Raw genomic sequence first — 21,218 nt, forward strand, 5'->3', positions numbered from 1 at the left:
CCGCCAGCTTCACACCAGTGCCGGTTTGAACTGAGCCACTCCAGCTGGCACGGCAGCAGCACGCACCCGTGCAGACACGGTGTGAGAGGGAACAGGGCCCAGTGGCACCCAGTTACGCTCTGAAAGGCCGGGACGGCTGTGGCCGTGCCCAGGCGCGCCCGGCCGGGGTGGGCTGCAGGGAGCGCAGCTGGAGCTTATTCACAGGCGTTGCCGGCGGGTGGGGTGGGGGCTTGGCGCCGGGGCCTGCTGGGCCCTGGTTGCCTTGCCGGAGAGGCCCGGCCTGGCGGGGGCCTGTGAGCTGGAGCCTGCCCCTGCCCGCTCCATGCCGTGGGGGCGGCGCCGGGTCTGGCGCGGCGGGCAGCCGGGGTCAGAGGGGCGGCCCCACCGCGGGAAGTCCCACCGCCGGTCCTTAGACCCGGGCGCCGCGCCGTGCCGCGCCGAGCTATGGCGGCGCCGGGGCAGAACCTGGCTGTGGTGGTGCGCCGAGCCGGGGACCTGCGCCTGGTACGGGCCGGGGGGAGCGGGCCGCCCCGGGGCCGCCGCGGCGGCCCGGCCCGGCCTGGCTCGGTTCGGCTCGGCTTGGCGGCGCCCGGGCGGAGCGGGCCGGGAGCAGGGCCGCGCTTGGCGGCGCTGCGGGCCGGGGGCGGCGGGGGCGGCTGGGCCGGGGGCGGCGGGGGCGGCTGGGCCGGGGGCGGCGGGGGCGGCAGGGGCGGCCGCCCAGCGCCGGCCGGGCCGGGGTCGGGGGGAGCCGGGCCAGGCCGGGCCGCCCCGCCGCGCCGGCCGGCAGCCAGCCCCCCGCGGGGCCGGGAGCCCGCTGGGGCTGAGCCCCCGGCACCGAGCAGCGGGGGGGGCATCCGCCCTCTCGATCCCCGCCGCCGGTGCCGGGTCAATGAGCTGAACTGGCCCCGGGCGGGGAGCGGGGAAGGGCAGCGGGCGCCCCGCGCTTGGGGGGCTGAGCACTGGGGCAAAGCGTGAGCCCCGCGGCCCAGGGGCACCCGAGCCCCGAGGGGGGGAGGACCCGCGCTGCGGGGCGCAGAGCCCGGCACAGGGCGGCCCCAGTGGACAGAGCCGCAGGGCGGGCTCGGGGGGCAGCTGCTGTACTCCGCGGCGGGGCTCTTCGCCTACAGCGGGAGCTTCAGCCTGTCCTGCTGCTCCGACTGCGGACGCTGGGATCCTCCCGGGTGCCATGGTCGCAGCGCTGCTGGGGATCGGCGTGTGCCAGCTTGGCGAGTGCCAAATCGGGCAGGGAATATTTACAGGGGCAAACATCGGCAGGCAACGTTCTGTACAAACAGCGGCAGGAGGGCTCTTAGGAACACGTAGACTTTGGATACTGCAGCAGCTCATTTGGGGGATGATTGTCAGGGAAGCAGCAGATTTGTTATGGTTCTGGCGTGGCTCAAGCGACATGTGCCACAGGCTAAGCGGTGCTCACATGGGCGGTTCCTGCGTGGCTCCCAGCCACCTTTGGTATAACTGCTATCTCACTAGAGGCAGCCTGGCTTCTACTAGAAGTAAAAGGCATCGCCACAGTGAATGAGAATTGAGATGGTCCCTCTAGCTCAAGAATGTGTTTCCAAACCCCTGTAATTTAGAAAGGTGTATGAGAGCGTTGAGGGTGGCTGCTGGCTCCATTCTGTCTGTATTGCTGATCTCTAGGTTGGCTTACGCCCACATGTGTAAGTTTCCCTTGGGATATTTGTATTGCTGGAGACCTCAGTGGTGGTCCTCAGTGCTTCCCTGGCCTCCTGTACTGGCAGCCCCTCAGAGTGGGATCCTCCTGGGCTTCTCTAAAGTTTCTTCACAACAGTGTGAATGGCACTCATTGCATTGCCCCACTGATCACGTAAGGAGTCTAGGCAGAGAACTCCCAACTTGTTACATGCATTTTTCATACCTAAAGTTAGGTGAGATCATCTTGCCTGTAATTCCCACACCTTTCTTGATTCCTGTGGATGTGTTTCCTACGGGGAGGGTCACTGTGGCTTCAATAGCTGGCCTGTGTTATGCAAAAATGTATTGGCTTCATTTTTGTTGACTCTCCTCTGGGTCTTAGGTGGTTGCCACAGGCTCCAAGTTGCTGCCCCTTGAGGATTTATTGGTTTTTATGGATGTACATATGCTCTCTTACATGTCTTCTTTCACAAAAAACATTGGCTGCATTTCCTTCACATCCTCGGTTACACCAGTTGCTGTCTCTGACCTTTTCAGTGCAGAATGGGCAGTGAGCAGAACATGCATTCTGAAGTACTTCGGGGTCTACCACTTTGGTCACTCACAGTTTTCTACAAATCAGGCTGGAGGGTTCAGTTTCCACCAAGAGGACTGGGTTTTGGCACAGCTGTTATTGAAAGAAAAGTGTGTTTTTCTGGGCTGAGGAATGCCACATACACATTTTCAGCTAGAAGTTGGCTTGCTTTATCTGTCACCATGTTGTGCTCAATCCCTTTGAGACAGCCAAGGTGGTCTGTACCTCTGGTGTGTTACCAGACTGCATGCTTACTGGCCATTTTCTGTATAAGAGTTTACATGTAGATCAGCTTCTTTTAAAAATAATGCTCTGGTCTGTGTCCTTAGTGGGGCAAAACAAACACCCCACATAGAAAAAATGCAGATAGAGTTCTGAGCATTGAAAATTTCAGTAGGTTGAGTTGTGCTTGATTTGCACTCCAGTCAACAGTTTGGGCCATCCTGCCCACTTACAGCACCAATTATTCAGCAGGTATTTTAATGAAGTAGTGCTTTGACAATGTATTTTCAGAATTTCTCGTACAAAGTATGAGTTGAGAAGTATGCTGGGGTTGAAAATGTATTTAATTAGCTAAAATGCAAAATGGTGTTCCCCCAAAGCAGGAAGGGATACCCTGCTTTCTCAGCAGTACAGGAGCAGCAAAGTCTGGTCGTCTTGTTATGTAGCAGCTTCTAACAGGTTAACTGCTGAAGCTGCTACATGGAGGACTGCTATAAAGTGATTGCTCATCTCTCAAATCCAGAGAGCAGATTTCTTGCTAACTGAAGATGCTCTTGCAAGGTAAATAACCGACCATGGGCTCACTAATGTGTATGCACCAAATTTCTGAAGAGGAACTGGGTGAATCGAAGGTCTGCTCAAAGGCCTTGTGCCCGCTTTTGGGCTGTGGGTAAAAGGGTCTAAAATGCACGAAAATTTGAGCAGCAGGTGGATTATGGAGAGTTCATTGTTAGCACTAACTACTTTGGTGCAGGTTTTCTTAGGCACATGATCTTAGAGGTGGGTGCTGGATGGTTATCGTACTGTCATGATGTTGTAAAACCCAACAGAATTATTCCTTTGCCTTTTGAGACAGCTGAGGGAGTTCAGTGAAGGCAAAAGGTCTGCAGACCCTTTAGGTGGAAGGGTGACTTGAGGCCAAGTGACTACTTTTATAATTCTGGTTTTTGTCATTCATCCCATAAAGAGGTGTCATACTCATTACAAGAGGATGTGACTTTAAATGTGATTTACAGTAATGTTTACAATTGATGTATACATTGGTTTATTATTATGTAGTAAAAATATAATAATAATAATATAAAAATTGTAATACTAATGCTTTATAGAAATTAGAGGTTCGGAATCTTCCTGGTTACAGAATGTGAATTTTTTTGTCTTTTGGTGGGATGAAGGATTCAGCTGAAACTTGAGTGAGGCTGTTCCAGGGCAGGAAAATTTAGTATGTGGCTCTTTTCTGGGCAGGGAAAGGCAAAATAATTGAAGAGAGTGCATTTACAGGCTGGCTGTGTGCTCACTTATAATGGATGCTCACGCTACTTCACTGCAAAAGCAAAATTAGGTGAGCTTAGGGAGGAAGTGTGAACTGCACGTTGTTCTTGCTCCTTGTTGTACAGCAGTGTCTTGCAGAGCAGACAGAACCAAAACCCTGATCTGTTTGTGGATTTACCTGAGCTAACCTGGACTGACTTTCCATGAGGTACTCCCATGGCTATGCACAAGCGGCTGAATGCTTTTTTTTTTTCTTTTTGTCCATAGGAAAACCGTCCAGTTCCGGAACCGGGTCCCAATGGTAGGTCTAGAGATGACTGCTTCTGTCTGCTTTCTTTGCTAATCTCTTTCTTTTCCTATTCTTTTTTTGCTACTCCTTGGTTTTATAAAGAGGTCATATGTTTCTGAGAACATGTAACACAATCCAAAAAATGAATGCTTGGCTAAACCAGACAATGCTGTGTTTCCACTTAAGGAAGAATTGGAGCAGTCACAGATCCACCCCTTTATCTGGCTTTTGTTTGCTTCCTGTTTCATCAGTTCATGTATTTCACATTAAACATGTTAAATGATCTTATTGCAGGACTAAATATTAATAGGCTAGGCCAATAGAAATTTGATTCACTGATTTTCCAAGGCTGAAATCATAGCTTAGGGAGAAGGAAAAATTAAATGGACTTGCTCATTTATTCTTCCTCCAGTAATAGTCATGCCCCTCTTGGATTGTATTAGCTCTTGTTGACAGGGGTCTTACCATATTTTAAGTTTTACTGTTTTGTAAATCCTTGTATAGTTTTGTATTTTAGCAGGTGTCTCATGAATATGCCATCCATCCTAATGCGTGCATGTGCAGTTCTGGTACATGTATTTACTGCTAGTAAATTCAGATGTTTCAGTGCTGGCTTGGCCTTTATTGTGGGGCACAGAGGCAGTACATCTGTCACTTTCCCAGTGCCTGAGAAGTTTTTCTGCAAGAATCTTTCTTCTTTTTCTGGCAGAGGTCCTCCTGCGGATGCATTCTGTTGGGATCTGTGGGTCTGACGTTCACTACTGGCAGCATGGTCGAATTGGGGATTTTGTCATGAAGGACCCCATGGTATTGGGGCACGAAGCTTCTGGGACTGTTGTCAAAGTGGGATCAGGGGTGACTGATCTGAAACCAGGTAATTGGAATCAAAACTGTCATTTTATTAGTTTTCCTGCTAGTCAGTTCCTGAGAATGTGTTGATAACAGGCTGTGCTTTTTTGTTAGGTAAATTTATCTCGTGTTCTGAGCTGTGAATTGCAGTGTGACCTGCTCCTTCAGAGAGTGTCACTGTACTGCTGTTAACCACACAGCTTCACCACTGTAGTGGTATTTCTTAGGAATGCAGAGCAGTGTGTATGCTGGTACAAGGTGCCTTCTGAAGAAGCTGGATGTTCAGCTTCAGAAACCATGTATGTTGCTCTTGCCAGCAGCCTGCTGTTGATGTTTCTTTGCCATGTGTGCTCTTGAAGGAGCAAATGACCTCCAGCAGTGGAAAGAGTTCACTGGAGCAACTGTACTAGGCCCCATAATGTGACCTCTACAGTTCAGTATGCTCATGAATGCCCTAGAAAATGGGCTGAGCAGTGAATTTTGCTAAGTTTGCTGGTGATAGCAACTTAGGCAGGGTGGAGAGAACATGGGAGAGCTAGCAAGAGTTACAGAGAGAACTTAAGGGTGTCTGGACAATAAGGTGCAGCTAAAATTCAATGCAGGTAAAGTGGTGACTGTGACAGAAGAAACAAAACCAGCTTTGTATCTAAAACGGTGGGCTGACCGTCACTGCTGAAGAGTGAGACCTTTGACTCTGACACAGTTTAGGGTAATGTTGGCTCATGGTGAAGAGTGCAGATCAGAGTTAGGAAAGGGACAGATACTCAGACAGAGGACATCATTGCACATCTGGAGCTCTGCGTGCAGTTCTGGTCTCCTCCTTTCCAAAGAGATATAAAAGAAGTGAAAAGTCTCAGAGGAGGACAAGGAGATGATGAGATGTGGAGCAGCATGTCTATGACAAATTACTAAATTAGGAACTTGAGCTAGGAGCTGGAGACACAACTCAAGGACATGTGACACAGGTCTGAAGGCTCATGGAGGGCAGGGAGAGGGCACATAAAGGTTGCCAGTTCTCTGTTTCCTCCAGTACAAGAGCAAGGGACAGTGCGAGCCAGGTGCAGCATTCACCTAGGATGCAGCAGACCTGCAGGCCTTCTTGGCAGAGGATGACATGGATGCTAGAAGTTTACATGGTGGAAGGTAGAGGAGAAATTGTCCAGGGTTAGTAAATACAAAGAAACCACATGCAGCTTGGGAGGCCCCACACACAGCTAAATATAATGGGCGGCTGGGAGAACGGTCAGTATGTGCTTCTGCTCCTCTCACCCCCAGACATCCCATACTGGCCCTGTCAGAGGTGATGTAGTGGGCTAGATGGCTCTTTACTTTGATCCATTCTCCTGCTTGTCACCATGTCTGAGTGGAAGCATGTTGCTGGAGAGCTTTGCTGAGAGATTTGGCTTTGGTTCGCTTCCTCAGCCAAACAAAATGGGCTGTCTTGTGTTCCTTGCAGACTTGCGAGTTGTACTGCAGTCACACATTTGTTTTCTTTAGTCCATCCTGCCTTGTGATTGCAATTCAATATTTTATTTTTTTTTTTTTGCAATTTGTCCTACAGCATGTGTCCTTCCAGCAGTCTGGACTTCCCTGCCATAACATCAAGATGTTTCTGTTTCCCCAGAAGTCCTGCCTGACTTCCAGATGTGCTTTTGCACCATAAGCTTCCTTCCAAAGGAACAGCCCTTTCCAGCTGGTGGCGTGGTGGCCAGCAGAGCTCACCTGCTTTGCCCTATTTATTCTACTACGTACTACAGATTCTGAAAAAAATCTGGTCACTGTGTGATTCCCTGGGGTGAGGGCTGCCTTTTCATCTGCTAAGGTTGAGTGCAAGGCAGCTGGAGAGAGGTTTGTATGTGACTGAGCTTCCATCTGCTCTGTGTCTGTGGCTCTGAAACACTGGCTTTTTTTTGTAACTGTGAAGATCTTGGTGATGAGGCCACCGTGAAGGAAGTGTTAGGAACTTGCCTGGTGTGTGCAGTGTGATCTTTTCCAGTTAGCAGATGTCCCTCATGCTTCTCCTGTGCCAGGGTTTCATGCTGTCTTCTGTGATTGTTTGATGCTACTCCATACCTATGTGCCCACATTCTTTCCAAGTAACACAGTCTGCTTTCACCCTGACAGGTGATCGAGTGGCCATTGAGCCTGGTGTCCCAAGAGAAATGGATGAGTTCTGCAAAACTGGCCGCTATAACCTGTCTCCAACCATCTTCTTCTGCGCGACGCCTCCTGATAATGGGAACTTGTGCCGCTACTACAAGCACAGTGCCAGCTACTGCTACAAGTTAGTGCTCCCTCTGCAGAGAAATACATGCTCCCTGGAGGGATTAGCTGAAGCTATTGCCTCTTGGCCCTTTTGAGTATTGCAGTGAGCACTCTTTGCTTGAACATGACACGTTTTAATGCTTTCTGATCCATAAATAACGTGTATAAGGCTTGGATGGCAGCCACTTTGCAAAGGGCTTGTCAGGCAGGTGTAGTTTATCCCCTCTGGTGCCAGACATAAACAAACATTTCTTGCATGTTTCCTGGGATGTCACCACTGTTTTACCCTTTAATTATTTTTCTTTTCCCATTTACTCCCTGCTGTTGGGGTTTTTTTTCTGCTATCTTTTAATATCCTTGCTTCTTAGGATGGTGCCTGAAGGCCTTTGTCTGATTCTTTGAGCTGAGCTAGCTTTACTGCTGCTTTTCAGGAAACACCACGTTGACTGCTGAAACCTTGCTCTGTCTTTGAAACGAAGTCATCCTACTTAGAACAGAACAGGAACAGAAAGCAGTGTTCCTGCTAAGCTGCTTTTTTTCTGTGGCGCTGAGTGGCCCCACTAAGCTGCCAGCATTACACATTTGTTTTCATATCCAGTTCAGCAAACTTGAGTGTGTTTTTAATTGTGGCAGGACTGACATATTTGCTTAAAAGCAAGTCTGTGCTTAAGTACTCTGGCAAATAAACCTCTGCAGTGTTAGACCCACATAAGTGTGTTTGCACAAGGATTTAAAAATAGTCTAAGGTAGTTCCCCCCTGAGGCTGGTCTACATGTGGAGCTTGTGCTTTCTCAGTCTGTATGGAGCTGGTACTTCTATGAGTAGGAATGTCCTTGGGATTGATCTTTGGTGTCTGCAGAGAAAGTCAGGATCATATCAGTTGGAAGGAGACACTCGAATGTTCTTCTCATAGGAGTCCTCAGGCAGGAAGCTTCTTTCAAAGCGATCCCAAGCAGTTGCTGTCAGATGAGATGCTGGTCTGGATGGGACTAACTTCTCGCTCTCCAGACCTACTGTCACTGATCTCCTGTGTGTTGTTAAAATAACATTTTCTGACAACATCACAAGTTTTTGCTTGGGCGGAAGTGGCTGGTTTGTAGCTGTTGTCTTCCAGGGTTTTGCTTTTTTCTCCAGTTTGAGTTAATACTACTTTAACTATGGGGGGTGGTTTAAGCTTTGAAATGCAAAAAAGCCTGGATCTGGTGCTCCTGGTTTCAGGTGAACAATGTGGTGGCCATCTGATATAGAGCAGAGTCGCTGGCACAAAGTCACTCTGCCAGCACAAATTTGCTAAGAAAAGATGATGGCTGAGCTCAATGGGCTCTTGCATATTTGGGCAGATATTGTCTGTCGTCCTACTGGTGGACAGACTCTGTGTTGGATGCTCTGAGTAATTTGATGGATGTGGGAACATGCTGCAAAGCTGCCCTCCCCATTGACAGGACAGTGCCCAGACCCAGTAGTAGCAAATGTGATGCCAGACTCTGAGACAACTGAACTCTTGGAGTCAGCCCTTTAATGCTTCCTGGAGATGAGGGACGTACAGATACCTTACAGCTGTCTTCCCACAACTGTTATTTCCGTTACTTGGTTTTGTGCTGGCCTGGCTGAGATCTGATCTTGAGCTTCCCAGGACTGTCAGAAAGACACAGCTCACAGGTCCTGCTGTGTGAGAGCCATGCTGGTGGCTTTCTGAAGGGGAATGCATTGTGGGCCTGAGACTTATTTTTACCAGCAGTTCAGAAGGGTTTCACCCACCTCTGCTTTTTTCTATCATGTATGCTAACTGCATTACGATGCTGTTTCTGTCCAAAAGGTGTTCGATTCCCACTGTACACATTTTCCCTGACTGCTGGGAGGGTGCATGCTGAGACCAGCCAGTGGTTGAAACACTTGGTGCATCAGAGGAGGACAACCAGAGCATGATGGAGAGACCGGGATCTGGCTGCCTTTGCTTTATGTGGCATCACCACTGGCAGCAAGTAAAAGCATGGAGCCAAATGATTCAACCCAGATGAGGGGTCTGGAGGCTGACTGATGTGTCCCAGCCATAGGGCAGTCTTCAGGGTGGTACATTCACAACTGTGGAGTTTATTTCAAAGGGTATGAGTGGCAAAGGTGTTTTTGGGTTGACTCACCGAGTACTGGACAGTTGATGTAGGGGAATTTGTAGGTCCCTGTGTTTGGTGCTTGGGCAAACCTCACTGGTAAACGGTTTAGGTGCCCTTGATGCTGCTTCAGAGGAGGGAAGGAGGCAATATAACCTCTTGAAATGCCTTCCAGCCCTGCATTTCTCAGACCACAGGTGAGAGTGTATTTTGCCACTGTGATTTAGACCCATAGGATCACAGAATATTTGGTCTTTGAGTGTCCTGGCTTTCTCATCACCCTCATAAACCTCTTTGGTGATTGTTGCTTTTGTCTGGTTCTTGCAGGCTTCCAGATAATGTCACCTTTGAAGAAGGAGCCCTTATTGAGCCTCTTTCGGTGGGAATCCATGCCTGCAAAAGAGCAGGAGTCACTCTGGGAAGCAAAGTCTTTGTGTCTGGCTCTGGTATGGTGAACATACTCAGTCTTTGCATTCTCTACCTGCCACAGCATGGAGGGGGATGGACAGGGTGCAAGCCGTAAGCGTGGGTCATAGCAGTTACAGGGATGCTGGGGGGTGGACCCTGAGGCTGCCCTTGCCCGTGCTACACTACAGTGCTGCATTTTGAGAAGCCCAAATGCACAGTGCAGTGTCAGGTGTGCTGAGCCTACCAGCTCAAGAGAGCAGAGGAGCGGGTGGTGTTTTCCTTGCGGAGCCCCTCATATAGCAATAGCTGCTCTCTCAGCAGCTGCTCTCACTGCCCTGGGATCATGGTGATTGTGTGATCCCAAAGCTGCCCACCTGGAAACACAGCTGGAGCCTCCTTTAGCCTAGGAACACACTGAGCTCTGGGCATGTTTTTAGAGACTGCAGCTGGTGCTGTCTGGCAGTTGTATATGTTCTCTTTCTCCCCTTTGTATGCAGGACCAATTGGCCTTGTTAATGTGCTTGTTGCTAAGATGATGGGTGCAGCGGCTGTGGTAATTACTGGTAAGTCCTTTTAACCCTTAAGAGTGTGCCTGTTTCCCGTGGTACAACACTTTGACTAATTCCAAATTATTCCTTCAAGTTAACTGCTGGGGAAGGCAGCCCAAGCACAATGGAAAGTCTGTTCATGGAGTAGTAATGTGCACCTGTCTAGGGGCAATCTTAATAAACACTTCATTCCCCAGGACAAGACTTTGATCTCTGAATGACTGGGGTCTATAAGAAGATGCAGGTGCTTCTCTGCTAGGTTAGCAGACCAGGGTAATAACTTCTGCTTCCTAGTACAGGCAAGTTGTGCAGCTGGAGTAGCTACAATACTTCAAGGAAAATAAACCAGAGGCTAATGAGTGGTCCTTGGATCAAGCCTAGAGACCTTTTTGAGACTTTGAGCAGGTCTTTTGGGAGAAGCAATGCATCTATATGACAAAGCTCTGAATTACAAGAGCTCTGCTTGCTCCTGGTGCCTCACCTCTGATCACTGTTTTCCTTCTTTTTTTGTTTTGTTTTTGAGCTCTGCTGACCTCAACTTTGTGTTTTGCCTTTGGCTCATAGATCAAGCCTTGAGGATCAGGTTTTGTTTTTGCTGTAGCACTTGTAGACCTGGATCACATGTGCTTCTAGTCTTCACCTAGGCATGCAGACCAGACAGCATAGCATATTTCTATACCCTGTTTGGAGCTATTCTTGGAGGTTTGCTCCGAGCAGGGTTTTTTTCCTTCCTTTTGTAGTGCTAGGTGATGGTCTGGACACAGTATTTGCACAGTCCTTCTGTGTGCAGTCCTTCTTTGCTGCCCTTCTTTCTGCTGTCCTGCTGTGGGGTTAATTTTCTAGTGATGATCCACAATGACTGAAATGGCCTTTTCAGGGACCCTGCATTTCAGAAATGGGCCTCACTTATCTAACTGTGTCCTGGAGGTTTCTAGTCCAGCTGCCACTTGCAGCCATGTCTTTGTCTAGCTCTGCCTAGAAAACTTCTGAGGGTTGAGATCCCATCTTTCGGGGCACCTACTCCAGGACTGCATAACCACTGAATGAAGAAGCTTTTTCTAGGATCCACTCACAAACTGTCATTTGTGGATATTTTCTCTTCTGCAACAATTGAAATGAGTCTTCATCATCTTTGCAGCTACTCTTTTGGTTGTTGCAGCCAGCCGTTCGATCCCCCCTTCTCTTTGCCATGCTAATCCAGCCCAGCTCGCTCCACCTTACCTCAAAGGTTTGGGCTTTTCTCTGTATAGCTTGCCTTTCAGAAGGCTCTTGCTCCACCTCCCACACTTCGGGCCAGCTGTATTTTTGACCTCTCTCTTACTGTGTTTCCTTCTTTGGGCTGAGAGACAAAATTCAGGTCCCACACTTTTGTCTTTGCAGAAGCATCCTTCAGTAGTAGCTGATGTCAAAACCTAAAGCAGATTATTGCCTTCTCCCTAAATCCTCCTGCCGCTGAGTCCAGGGCATTTTTTACTCTGCTGGCCCCACCCTGCATGCACGTGCTTGGTGGATTGTGATCAATCCAGGCCTCAGATTTTGCGAAGTGTTGTTATTTGAGGATGATGGTTGCTATGGCAGGAAAAGCAGCTCTGCCTTCACGTATGAGGAACCTTGCTGCTGAGCTGGTGCAGGAGCTGATGGGTGACTGAATCCTTGGGTGGGGAAGGGCTTGGTGAGCTGGCAGGGGTTGGTGGGGCTGAGGCAGCTGGTTTAGCCTGATGCCCCATCCCTGGTCCTATCTGGGTGTATTCTTTCCTGTAACACTGGGAGCTGCTCTTGCCTGTGCCTGTAGACTGCTCCTGGGGACCTTTGGCAAGCAGTTCTCTATAGCATCTGCCATGGGCTTCTGGTGGCCATAGGAGGTTCTTGGCACCTGGTTTGTAGGGTCAGCAAGCTCAGCGACGTGGAATTGATCCCTTCTTATATTGCACCTTGGTCTAGGTAATGATCCTGGCTTGTAGACATCTCCCACCTGAGAGGTGTTTGGCTGAGATGCTTGGAGACACCCGTGGAAGGTGCTGTTTCTAGTCAAATATTTGTATGTAATATGAGCTGAAGAATGGATTTTGTTTGGCTCATTGCCACTGGGGATTTTGCTGCCTGTCTCAAGGAACTGCTTTTTCTCTCAGCTTTAGGAGCCAACACCTGTGAGGTGGCCCTCTTGTACTTTGCTACCAGGTTCTTTGAATTAATTGCCTGGAGGTTTTATGATGTGTTTATCTGTGAAGAGCTGTGTCTGCACAGCACTTAAGGCTTTAAATGTTTGTTTTGACAAGCAGCACACAAACATAGAAATACCTAAAAGCTTTTCCCTGACCTGGGGAGAACTCGCCTCCTACAGCTTCTGTGGTGAGTGTCTTTGGCACACCTGGAGTCAATGAATTTTGGAAAGTTGTATCTCTGCCAAGGGGTCGGGTCCCTTCTCTGGGAGAGTGGCTGGCACTGTAGCTAGAGACTAATGCTCAGCCCTACCCTTCCAAAGGCTTGTGTGTGTCAAAGCTTGCCTTTCCTCCCAGATACAGCAGCTTGCCTGATAAAAGGTATTAGTGCTTCTGATATCTTTGCTTTTCTCCCTGAAGTGCTTTATTCCTGTCAGACTAGTGTTCTTCCTTTTGTGGGGGGAGGGTGTTGGTATATTTGATGGACTGCAGTTAGGTGCAGAAGATCAGTTTGTTTCATGGGTCCTCATCTACTCTTCCCTAAGGTATATGACTTTCTGTGCTCTGCTGCTGAGTGGGTGTGATTGATATTTATGGGCAACCTTCTCCTGTTCTTCTGCCTTGCTGTGGACAGTGGGTATAGCTGTTGCTCTAAAAAGCTGCTTTTCTCCTTAGGGGCACGTAAAAGAGCAGTCTTATTCCCCAGAAAGTGAGATGACAGTTTGGGTAATTTGTATGGTGGTGCTGGACTGTCTTGCCTTACTCTGACTGTCTCTAAAGATGAATTTAGTAATTCCTACTTAAGGGAAACTATTCCCCTTGTGCTATTTAAATCTGAAGTCCTGGGTACTGGTGCCTCCAGAAACCCTGGAAGTCAAGGCCAAGGAGGATGAAACCAGGAAGAGTTCAACTCCTTTGTGAAAGAAGATCAACATAGAAAGTGTGAGAGTTTCAAGCCTGTTAAGGCTTATAAACCATCATGAGACGCTTAAGTATAATTTGATAACTTCCATGGGAGCAGAAATACAAGAATGGGCTACTCTTAGTCTGGCAGTTAAAACTTTAATTAGCTCCAGCAGCCAAGAAGTGAAAACAAATTTCTGACTAGAGGCCAAATGCAACCCTTTAATTCAGGGGTCCTCAAACTACAGCCCACAGGCTGGATACGGCCCTCCAGGGTCCTCAATCTGGCCCCCGGTGTTTACAGAACCCCCATGCGCCTCCCCCCCCCAGGGGGGCTGGGGGGGGAAACCAAGCAGCCACAGATGACTGCCTGCCACTTCATCCGCGCGCCGGCCCCCTGGTTAAAAAGTTTGAGGACCCCTGCTTTAATTGTATAATTGACCAGTTGCCCAAGAGTTGTGTGGAGTTCAGCTGCTGCAAGGTTTAAAACCCAAATGACTTGGTTCTTCTCAACACTTAAAGGTGTCTGGAGCTCTAAACAATATGGTAAACTTCTCGTTTGGTAACCTGCAGATCTGTCGGCTTCAGCAAGTGCTTGGTAGTGATTCACTTAGGCCAGGTATACTGAGACGTTATCACAGCCCTGACCAGGTCTGACGGTATTGCTGGTGCATCCTGTATGCCTCTCTGATGTGAGGGCTTCCTTCGTGAGCAGGTTGGCAAACCAGAGGCCAACTATAGGAAAGGTGGGGGGTGGTGGTGGTGGTGGTGTTTGCTGCCTGAGAGTGACTTCAGTGGCCACTTTGAAGCATTGGCTGGGAGGGCCTGTTGGTCCAAGGCACTGCCTCTGGATGTATTTTTGCCAAAGAGACAGTATAAAATATAGTAGTGACTAGGCAGATACTGTAAATGGTTGAATCCAGCTGTGTCTGCTGCAAGCTGGTGTTTTGAGGCTGAACTTCATGGGGATTTCAGTCCGTTGCTGGGAGCACTGTCAAGCTCCCCTGGTCTCTTTGCCATACAGTGAGAGTTGAGAGACACAAGCCATGCCAGGCAGAAGTCGTTTGGAGGCATTTCAGGTGCCTCAGAAATGCCCATGCCCTTGCTGCGTGGGAGGTCTCTGAGTGCAGCTCAGCTAGCAGAGGGTCAGGCATGACCATATGTACAGCCTGAGGGGCAGACGTGACTAATGCCTCCTGCAGCCACAGGAGTGAGAGCCCATGTCAAGGCTTCCAGGGTGATGCTGCCCTCACTTTTCAGCCTTGGCTTTTCCTCCTTTGACTGCATTTTATTACCCTTTATTTTTCCTTCTTGAAACTCCCTCCTCAGGTCTCCTGGATGCTCATCTCAATGGGTGTGACAGCACCCAGCATCTCAAGCACTTGTGCTGCCAGTGGGGGCATGTCTGTGCTGTTCATCATGTGATGGGCAGGGTAGGTCCTCTGGCCTGTCTTCCTCCCAGTGCTGGGACATGAGTCAGAGTGGCTCATGTCAGAGCAGTAGCCTTGTCCTCCTCCTCTTTTCCCTTGATATTTTCCCCCTACTCCATCCCTGACTTCTCTGAAGACTGTGCCCTGGTGAGAGGGGTATGTTCCTGTATGTTCCTCTTTGTGGTGTGTGGGTGCACAGTGTGTCCTGGAGAGGAGTGTGCCCCTGGCAAAGGTATCATTTTCCAAGTATCCTAGCCTAGGACCTCTGGCAGGAGACATTGCTCACCCTGAGGTTTGGGTCTAGGAAATCTTGGCTGTTACAGCTCAGTTTCCATGTTTGATCTGAATGTCTTTTCCAGTGCCAGCACACAGGCCCTTGTAAATCACTGCTTCAGTGCAAGGCGAAGAGGTTGTTTCTGCCTGGGAAATGCCACTCTTCTCTTCTGTCCTCCTCCTTATCTCCAGAGATGTCCTGGTCACCAGTGGTGCCTGGAGAGGGATGGGTGGCTTCCTTCCTGGGGACGTGGAAGAGAAGACACAGTGTGGCTACTCACCTGGGCAGTTCGCTTCATTTACAAACCATTTTATGGATCTTCAAAAGATATCTACAGCACTGTCAAGGTCCCTGTAGACAGATTACCAGAGTACAGCCATGCCCTTGCCGGTATTTATCAACACCAGCTTTGCTGCTGTGTGTTAATGGGCTGTTTGAAGTCAGTATTTTACTAGACCCATTCCCTTTTTTTTTATGGGCTTGCCTGCTCATTCATCTGTAACAGAAACTGCTTGAGAGAGGCTTAGCAGCCTCCAGTGCTGTAACAAGGAGGCTAAAAGGATGGGAGAGGTCTATAACAGCAGGGCAGCACTTAGTGTTGACAACTAATGCATTCTGCAGTTTGCTCAGCTGAAAGCATCTGCTGATGGTTCATTGAGGAAGCCCTCAGAGAGCTTGTGATCTGCTCGTATCTGGTACTGTTAGAAGTGAAATGGCCACATTAATGATACTCTGAGCCTGACATCTCCTGTCAGAAAGGCTTCTCGGTGCTGTGCTGTCCATAGCTAGGTGATTTCTGGGCCATCAGGAAGGTCAGAGCAACCTTGCCTCCCTGCCTAGTGCCCTTTGAGAGGGAGGTATCCTTGAGGGTGTGAGCAATAGCAAATGATCTTGAGAGCCAGGGAAGGAAAATGCAGGAGGGATGGGGTTTTGCCTCTCTGTAGGCTTCTCTCTAGGTTAACTTGCTAAGAGTGTGTATAATGTGTTTTTTTTACAGTTAGTTTTCATTAGTGGGTTTAGGTTCTGTGTGAATTAGTGAAGCTGCTTCATGAAAGAGTCATTGCCAGAGAGACACCAGGCAGTGCAGTCTTTCTTAGATGGTGTCAGTTTTGTTAAGATGCAACCATGTAGTTCAAACAGGGCAAGCGTAGCTCAGCACTGACCTGTCTGTCTTGCCCTCCTGCTGCCTTTTGCCTTTGCCTGCACTGAGGTTCCTCTGCTCTTCAGCGTGGAGACGGCAACATGCCAGTGCTTGGCCACTGCTGTTCCTGCTTGTGGCATGGATGTGCTTGCCCTTTGGAGTTTGGAAGCTTGGCCTTCTAGTTTGCCTTGGCACACCTTGGATGTTCCTGCAGTACCAAAGAGAAATTGAGAGATCTACAGTCATCTTAGAAGACACTCCTTAAGTCTCCTGGTGGCAGCTGTTTCTTCACTCAGACATTACTTTGCATGGTGTGGTTTTCATCTGTGAGTTGGTGCTTTAGCCTCTTTGAAGCACACCCTGTTCTGCAGCTGGAAAGCTTTTCGGCATCTGTGTCTTTAAGTTGTCCTTATCACTAATCCTTCTCTGTCTGCCCAGAAAAGTGAGCAGGTCTCCTCCCTGCCTCCTCACTGAATGCTGTGTGAATTTGAGGGAGGGGATGTAGACCCTTTCCTCTCCTGTTTGTGTGCTGCCCTGTGAACCCATGTTCAGACCCCAGACGTATGTGTTTCCATCAGGCCTCCTTGATGGAGACCTACTTGCATCAAGGGTGGGAAGCCCTGTGGTCTGAGTGCTCTACATACATTCTTGAGAAGGTACTAGTGGGCTGCAGTTCCCCACCTTGTCCTACCACATAACAAATACTGTCTTCTCTCTCCTGAGAGAGTTGACAGCTGATCACCAAACAAAGTGGCTCTGTGGGGATTGTCAGATGGGGGTAGGAAGCAGATTACAGGGTCAGGTTCTTCCCTTCTGCTTCACATAATGCTCCAGTTCTTGACTTGTTTTGTGTTCCCCAGATTTATCTGCATCTCGCCTTCAAAAAGCCAAGGAGGTGGGGGCAGATTTCACCATTCAGGTGAAGAATGAGACCCCGAAGGAGGTGGCCTTCAAAGTGGAAAGTCTGCTTGGCTGCATGCCCGAGATAACTGTGGAGTGTACAGGAGTGGAAGCCTGCATCCAGGCTGGCATTTATGTGAGTATTGCTTGTCTGGCATTGGCTTTTCTTTTTCTGGGATGCTGCAGTGAATGACAGTTATTTCTCTCCCATAGTGCTTAATTTCGGTGAGCTTGGTGTGAGGGAGAGGAGGTGCTCGTTAGACAACAACTAAGAGAGACAATTAAAGAGTTAACATCTTTGCAGGCAGCGTGGGGATAATTGTCTGATTTGGCTTTACCACTTACCGAAGAGACTACAATAAGACCCTGAAACTCAGCATGGCTACGCAGCAGTGTCAGAGTAGGACAGCATCTTACATCAAGTTGACGATATGTCCTAATAAGGAGAATAATTAAGAAAATTAATTCCAGCAGGTGAAGAAAGCAGTTAAGGAGATGTTTTGCTGTCATGAACTGCCTGATGTGAAGCTGTGGAGCAGGTAGCACAGTTTCACAATGAAAGGACAGGAGACAAATGGGACAAGCTACAAAAAGAGAAATTCCAGTGGAGCATCAGGCTCTTGGTTTTAAATCTCTCCCATTAATCCCAAAATCCAAAAGTACTTCTCATACTCCTAAATGCTAGTCATTTTTCAGAATAAGATTTAGAAAATCCTTCAGAGATTTTCAAAAGACTGCTTTTTTAAGCCTCGTTTATTGTGTGTTTCACACTTGCGGGCTCCTGACAGGATCCTGCCTCTCCCCTGGCTTCTCTGCTGTGCCCTGAACAGTCCATTACAGCCATAAAGTGTGGTTTTATTTTTTTACAGACTGCTGTGCAAGCTCAGGTGACTGTGTTTTGCAAAATGTAACATATTTTGTGCTTGTTCTCCAGGCCACTCGTTCTGGTGGGACCTTGGTGCTGGTGGGGCTGGGGCCTGAGATGGTCACTGTGCCCATCGTGAACGCTGCCGTGCGAGAGGTGGATATCCGGGGGATATTCCGCTATTGCAACACGTGAGTCTTGTGCAGCATGGGCTGATGTGTTTCCAAATCTGTCTGTAAGAAGTTCTTGCTTTCCACAAGGAGAGAGGGTGTGGAAAAGGCTGGTTTTCCTTACCAGCCTTTGGTTTCCTTTACCATGGTTAAACCTCATTGTCACTCTGAAATGCCAGCGCAGCAGTGCAGACAGTCTGACTGATGTGTCCTGCATTTTGTGCCTTGGTTCCTGTATGAACACTGCACTGCAAATTTGACCACAATAAAGCAGCCCAGCTGGGTTCTCCCCCTGTTCCATTTCATGCAGCATTTGGTGCAAAGAAAGGAAGAGACCCTATAAACCCTTACTCTGCTGCAAGCAAGCAGGACAAAAAGGGGTGTGTGTGGAAATCATAGTTAACATTTGTGCCATCAACTTTTATGCCCTGTAGAAAGGGAAGGCCAGGTGCTGGGGGTGTTTTGCAAGAGACTGGCTTGTCCACAAGTGTGCTGGCTCATGGCTTGGCAGGGAGGAACACAACAGCTTTTAGCTGCTTTCAGCCCGTTGTGCTGGGAGATCTCTAGGCAGCAGCTTGACCTGGCCCTGACCCTACACACTATTTTGTGAAAAGCTGGCTGCCTCCTGGCATTCACCTTCCTAACTGTTATATTATCTATTTTGAGGCAAAGGATATGGGTAATCTTAATTCTGGGCAAAGAGTCAAAAATCCCAAGTGCCATGTCCTATGCCAAGCTGTGTCCAGCTCTGTTCTCCTTGCTCGTCATGGAAGGAAATCACATTGTCAGTCTTGTTGGAGATCAGTAAATGCTGGGATGAGCAAGAGCCTTGTTTAGTTTCCTTCATTTATCTGGAGCCAGTCTGGAGGTATATGTGCTCTCTCCAGAGGACTGAACTGCATGGCTCATGGACAGGCAGGTCTTTGAGACTACTGAAAGCTGGCCTCACCCTGTAGGCAGGTGAAGCTCAGCTGCCCTCTCTTCAGTCTTGTACTTCTTGGGCAGGGCTTGAAACGCAGCATTGCACATTTGCAACCTGATTTTTGCTATGTTCAGAGCTGTAGTTTCTTGCTAGTGGAGCAAGAATCCTTACTTAGTCTGTAGAGATTGACTTCCAGGAAGGATTTATGAGATGCAATCAAGCTCCTTCTTAAAATGAGAAATGTCTTTTAAGTAGGCAGTTTGGGAATTAGATTAGCTGCTGCATCCCTTTGTATCCCCATCACTCTAATTTGGTCCATTCAAATGGATCAGCAAGGCAATCAAATTGAGGGCATCTGTGCCAGAGGAGAGGCTGGAAGCTGACTGAGGCTTCTCCTTTCTTCTTCCTGCACTGAGTCAGTGTGTTTGAACTCCATGGTGATCATTCTGCAAGTGAGGAGACCAGGTGAGTGGAGAGCGGTGCACAGCAATTCTTTCATTCGATGCTTCAGGAGTACAGTTGTTTCCTGTAATTCTCACTTACTTAGCCTCTTGTAGGTGAAGCACAGCCAGCTGTCTGTGTATAGCAGTGCCTGCCTTCTCAGTGCTCAACAGCCCAAAGCAGTTGGCTTGTCCCATCTCCCACGCCTGATGCTTGAGGTTCCCGTTCTGGAAGATTGTTTGCAGGCAAAACTCCTCTTGCTTGCCTGGACTAAGGAAATTACTGTAATGAAACCAGGCTGCTCTGCGCTCTTTTCTTGGGGCTCCAGACTGGGGGCTGCTCTCATCCCCTGCTCTTTGTTTCCTGTCCAGGTGGCCTGTGGCAATTGCGCTGCTCGCATCCAAGCGGATCAATGTCAAGCCTTTGGTTACACACCGTTTTCCCCTGGAAAAGGCTCTTGAGGCATTTGAGACCACCAAGAGGGGTGAAGGGGTCAAAGTCATGTTGAAGTGTGACCCCACTGACCACAACCCCTGAGATGCTGTGGTGACCAGCCCTCTCCCCTGTCACACTGCCTGCCCAGGATGTGAAGCATGAGGCCACAGGAGGCTGATGTATGGCTGTTGCATGTTTATACAGTCACCTTATGCAGGCACTGCCTTGTAAAGGGTGAATGGCACTGAGGGATACACCATTTGAGTATTAACAGGTAACTACAAATGAAGAACCCATAGGGGATAGTTTGAATCAAAATGCTGCTGTTTGATTAGGGACTATGGTTCACATAGCTGGCTCTCCCCCGGCAGACCCCACGTGCAGAAGAGCCTGGGTGTCTCTGTGTGTATTGGGCAGAGCTGCCTGTGTCTTTTCAGTCACACCTTCCCTCAGGGACACTCGGGGTCTGTATCGACCTGCAGAACAAAGCCTGGCTAGCCCACCTCTATGGGAAGCATCTGCACATTCAGGCTGTTCTCTTTATGCTCTTTGCAGACAGCAACTGTGGGTCCAAAGCTCTGAGCATTTTTGAAGAAGCTAGTCTGGAGGCCAGCTGGGACTGTATCTGCTGTGTCATTCCCCCCACAGCAGCTCCCCGCAGGGCAGAAGTGCTGATCCAGGACAGGCTGCAGTGTGTTTGCAGGGAAACTGCCCTGGCTCTGGCTGGGACCAGAGAGAGCCCTGTCCTTACGTGGTTCCCAAGGAGGGGCTGCTGCTGGGGGACAGAGCTCGCTTTTACCATGGAGGGGAGTGAAGGTGACGAGTAAGGGAACAGCATCACTGAAGGGTTTTACCACTGCGAATGAATTGTAACTTTTCCCAGATACCAGGCCTTCCTGCTGAGCTTGTGAGCCATGAACAAGGTACTAATGAGATAGCAGGTTGCAGATTAATCTAATCTTTGATTACAGTCATGTGTTAATTTTACTACTGAGAGATCAGTCCCTTTCTTGGGCTCGTGAACTTTCCTCAATAAAAGCTACCTGCCTGATGTGTCTGCATCTGTTAAAGAATTGGGTGCAGGGTCTGAAGGGGTCCATGGGCCCTGGGGAATGTGCAGACCCCTAGGCTATTGCACTGCTGTGTCTTGCCAGGCTGCAGGTGAACTCAGTGCTAGCTGCACCATGAAACCTTAAACAGCCCAACTGTTTGCAAATCAAAGCTTGTGTTTGTTGCAGAGGTGGCTAAGTTAGTCTTGGCAGATGTAGAAGCCTGCAAGTCTGTGCTGTGCTTTACACAGCTGAGACATAACCCAGGGGAAATTTCCATAGCCAGAAGAAGCGGTCAAAGTACTGTTCAGAGTAAACTG

At 49.0% G+C, this 21,218-nt stretch overlaps 1 protein-coding gene across 2 annotated transcripts; it reads left to right on the forward strand.

Moving 5' to 3' along the window:
• The first annotated feature begins 293 nt into the window (after positions 1-293).
• Positions 294-20,900, forward strand: SORD (sorbitol dehydrogenase). Of its 2 annotated transcripts, none has more exons than XM_056347115.1 (9): positions 294-393; positions 4,010-4,043; positions 4,741-4,905; positions 7,005-7,164; positions 9,581-9,699; positions 10,159-10,224; positions 16,977-17,152; positions 17,951-18,072; positions 19,786-20,900. In XM_056347115.1, exons 3-9 carry the CDS (start codon positions 4,755-4,757, stop codon positions 19,949-19,951), a joined length of 960 nt encoding a protein of 319 aa, XP_056203090.1. In that variant the 5' UTR covers positions 294-393; positions 4,010-4,043; positions 4,741-4,754; the 3' UTR covers positions 19,952-20,900. The 2 variants fall into 2 exon arrangements, with proteins under 2 accessions (XP_056203090.1, XP_056203089.1); XM_056347114.1 differs by lacking the exon at positions 294-393 and adding an exon at positions 395-504.
• The last annotated feature ends 318 nt before the right edge of the window (positions 20,901-21,218 follow it).

This window comes from Falco biarmicus, chromosome 7, assembly GCF_023638135.1.
Source record: "Falco biarmicus isolate bFalBia1 chromosome 7, bFalBia1.pri, whole genome shotgun sequence".
NCBI lineage: Eukaryota > Metazoa > Chordata > Aves > Falconiformes > Falconidae > Falco > Falco biarmicus.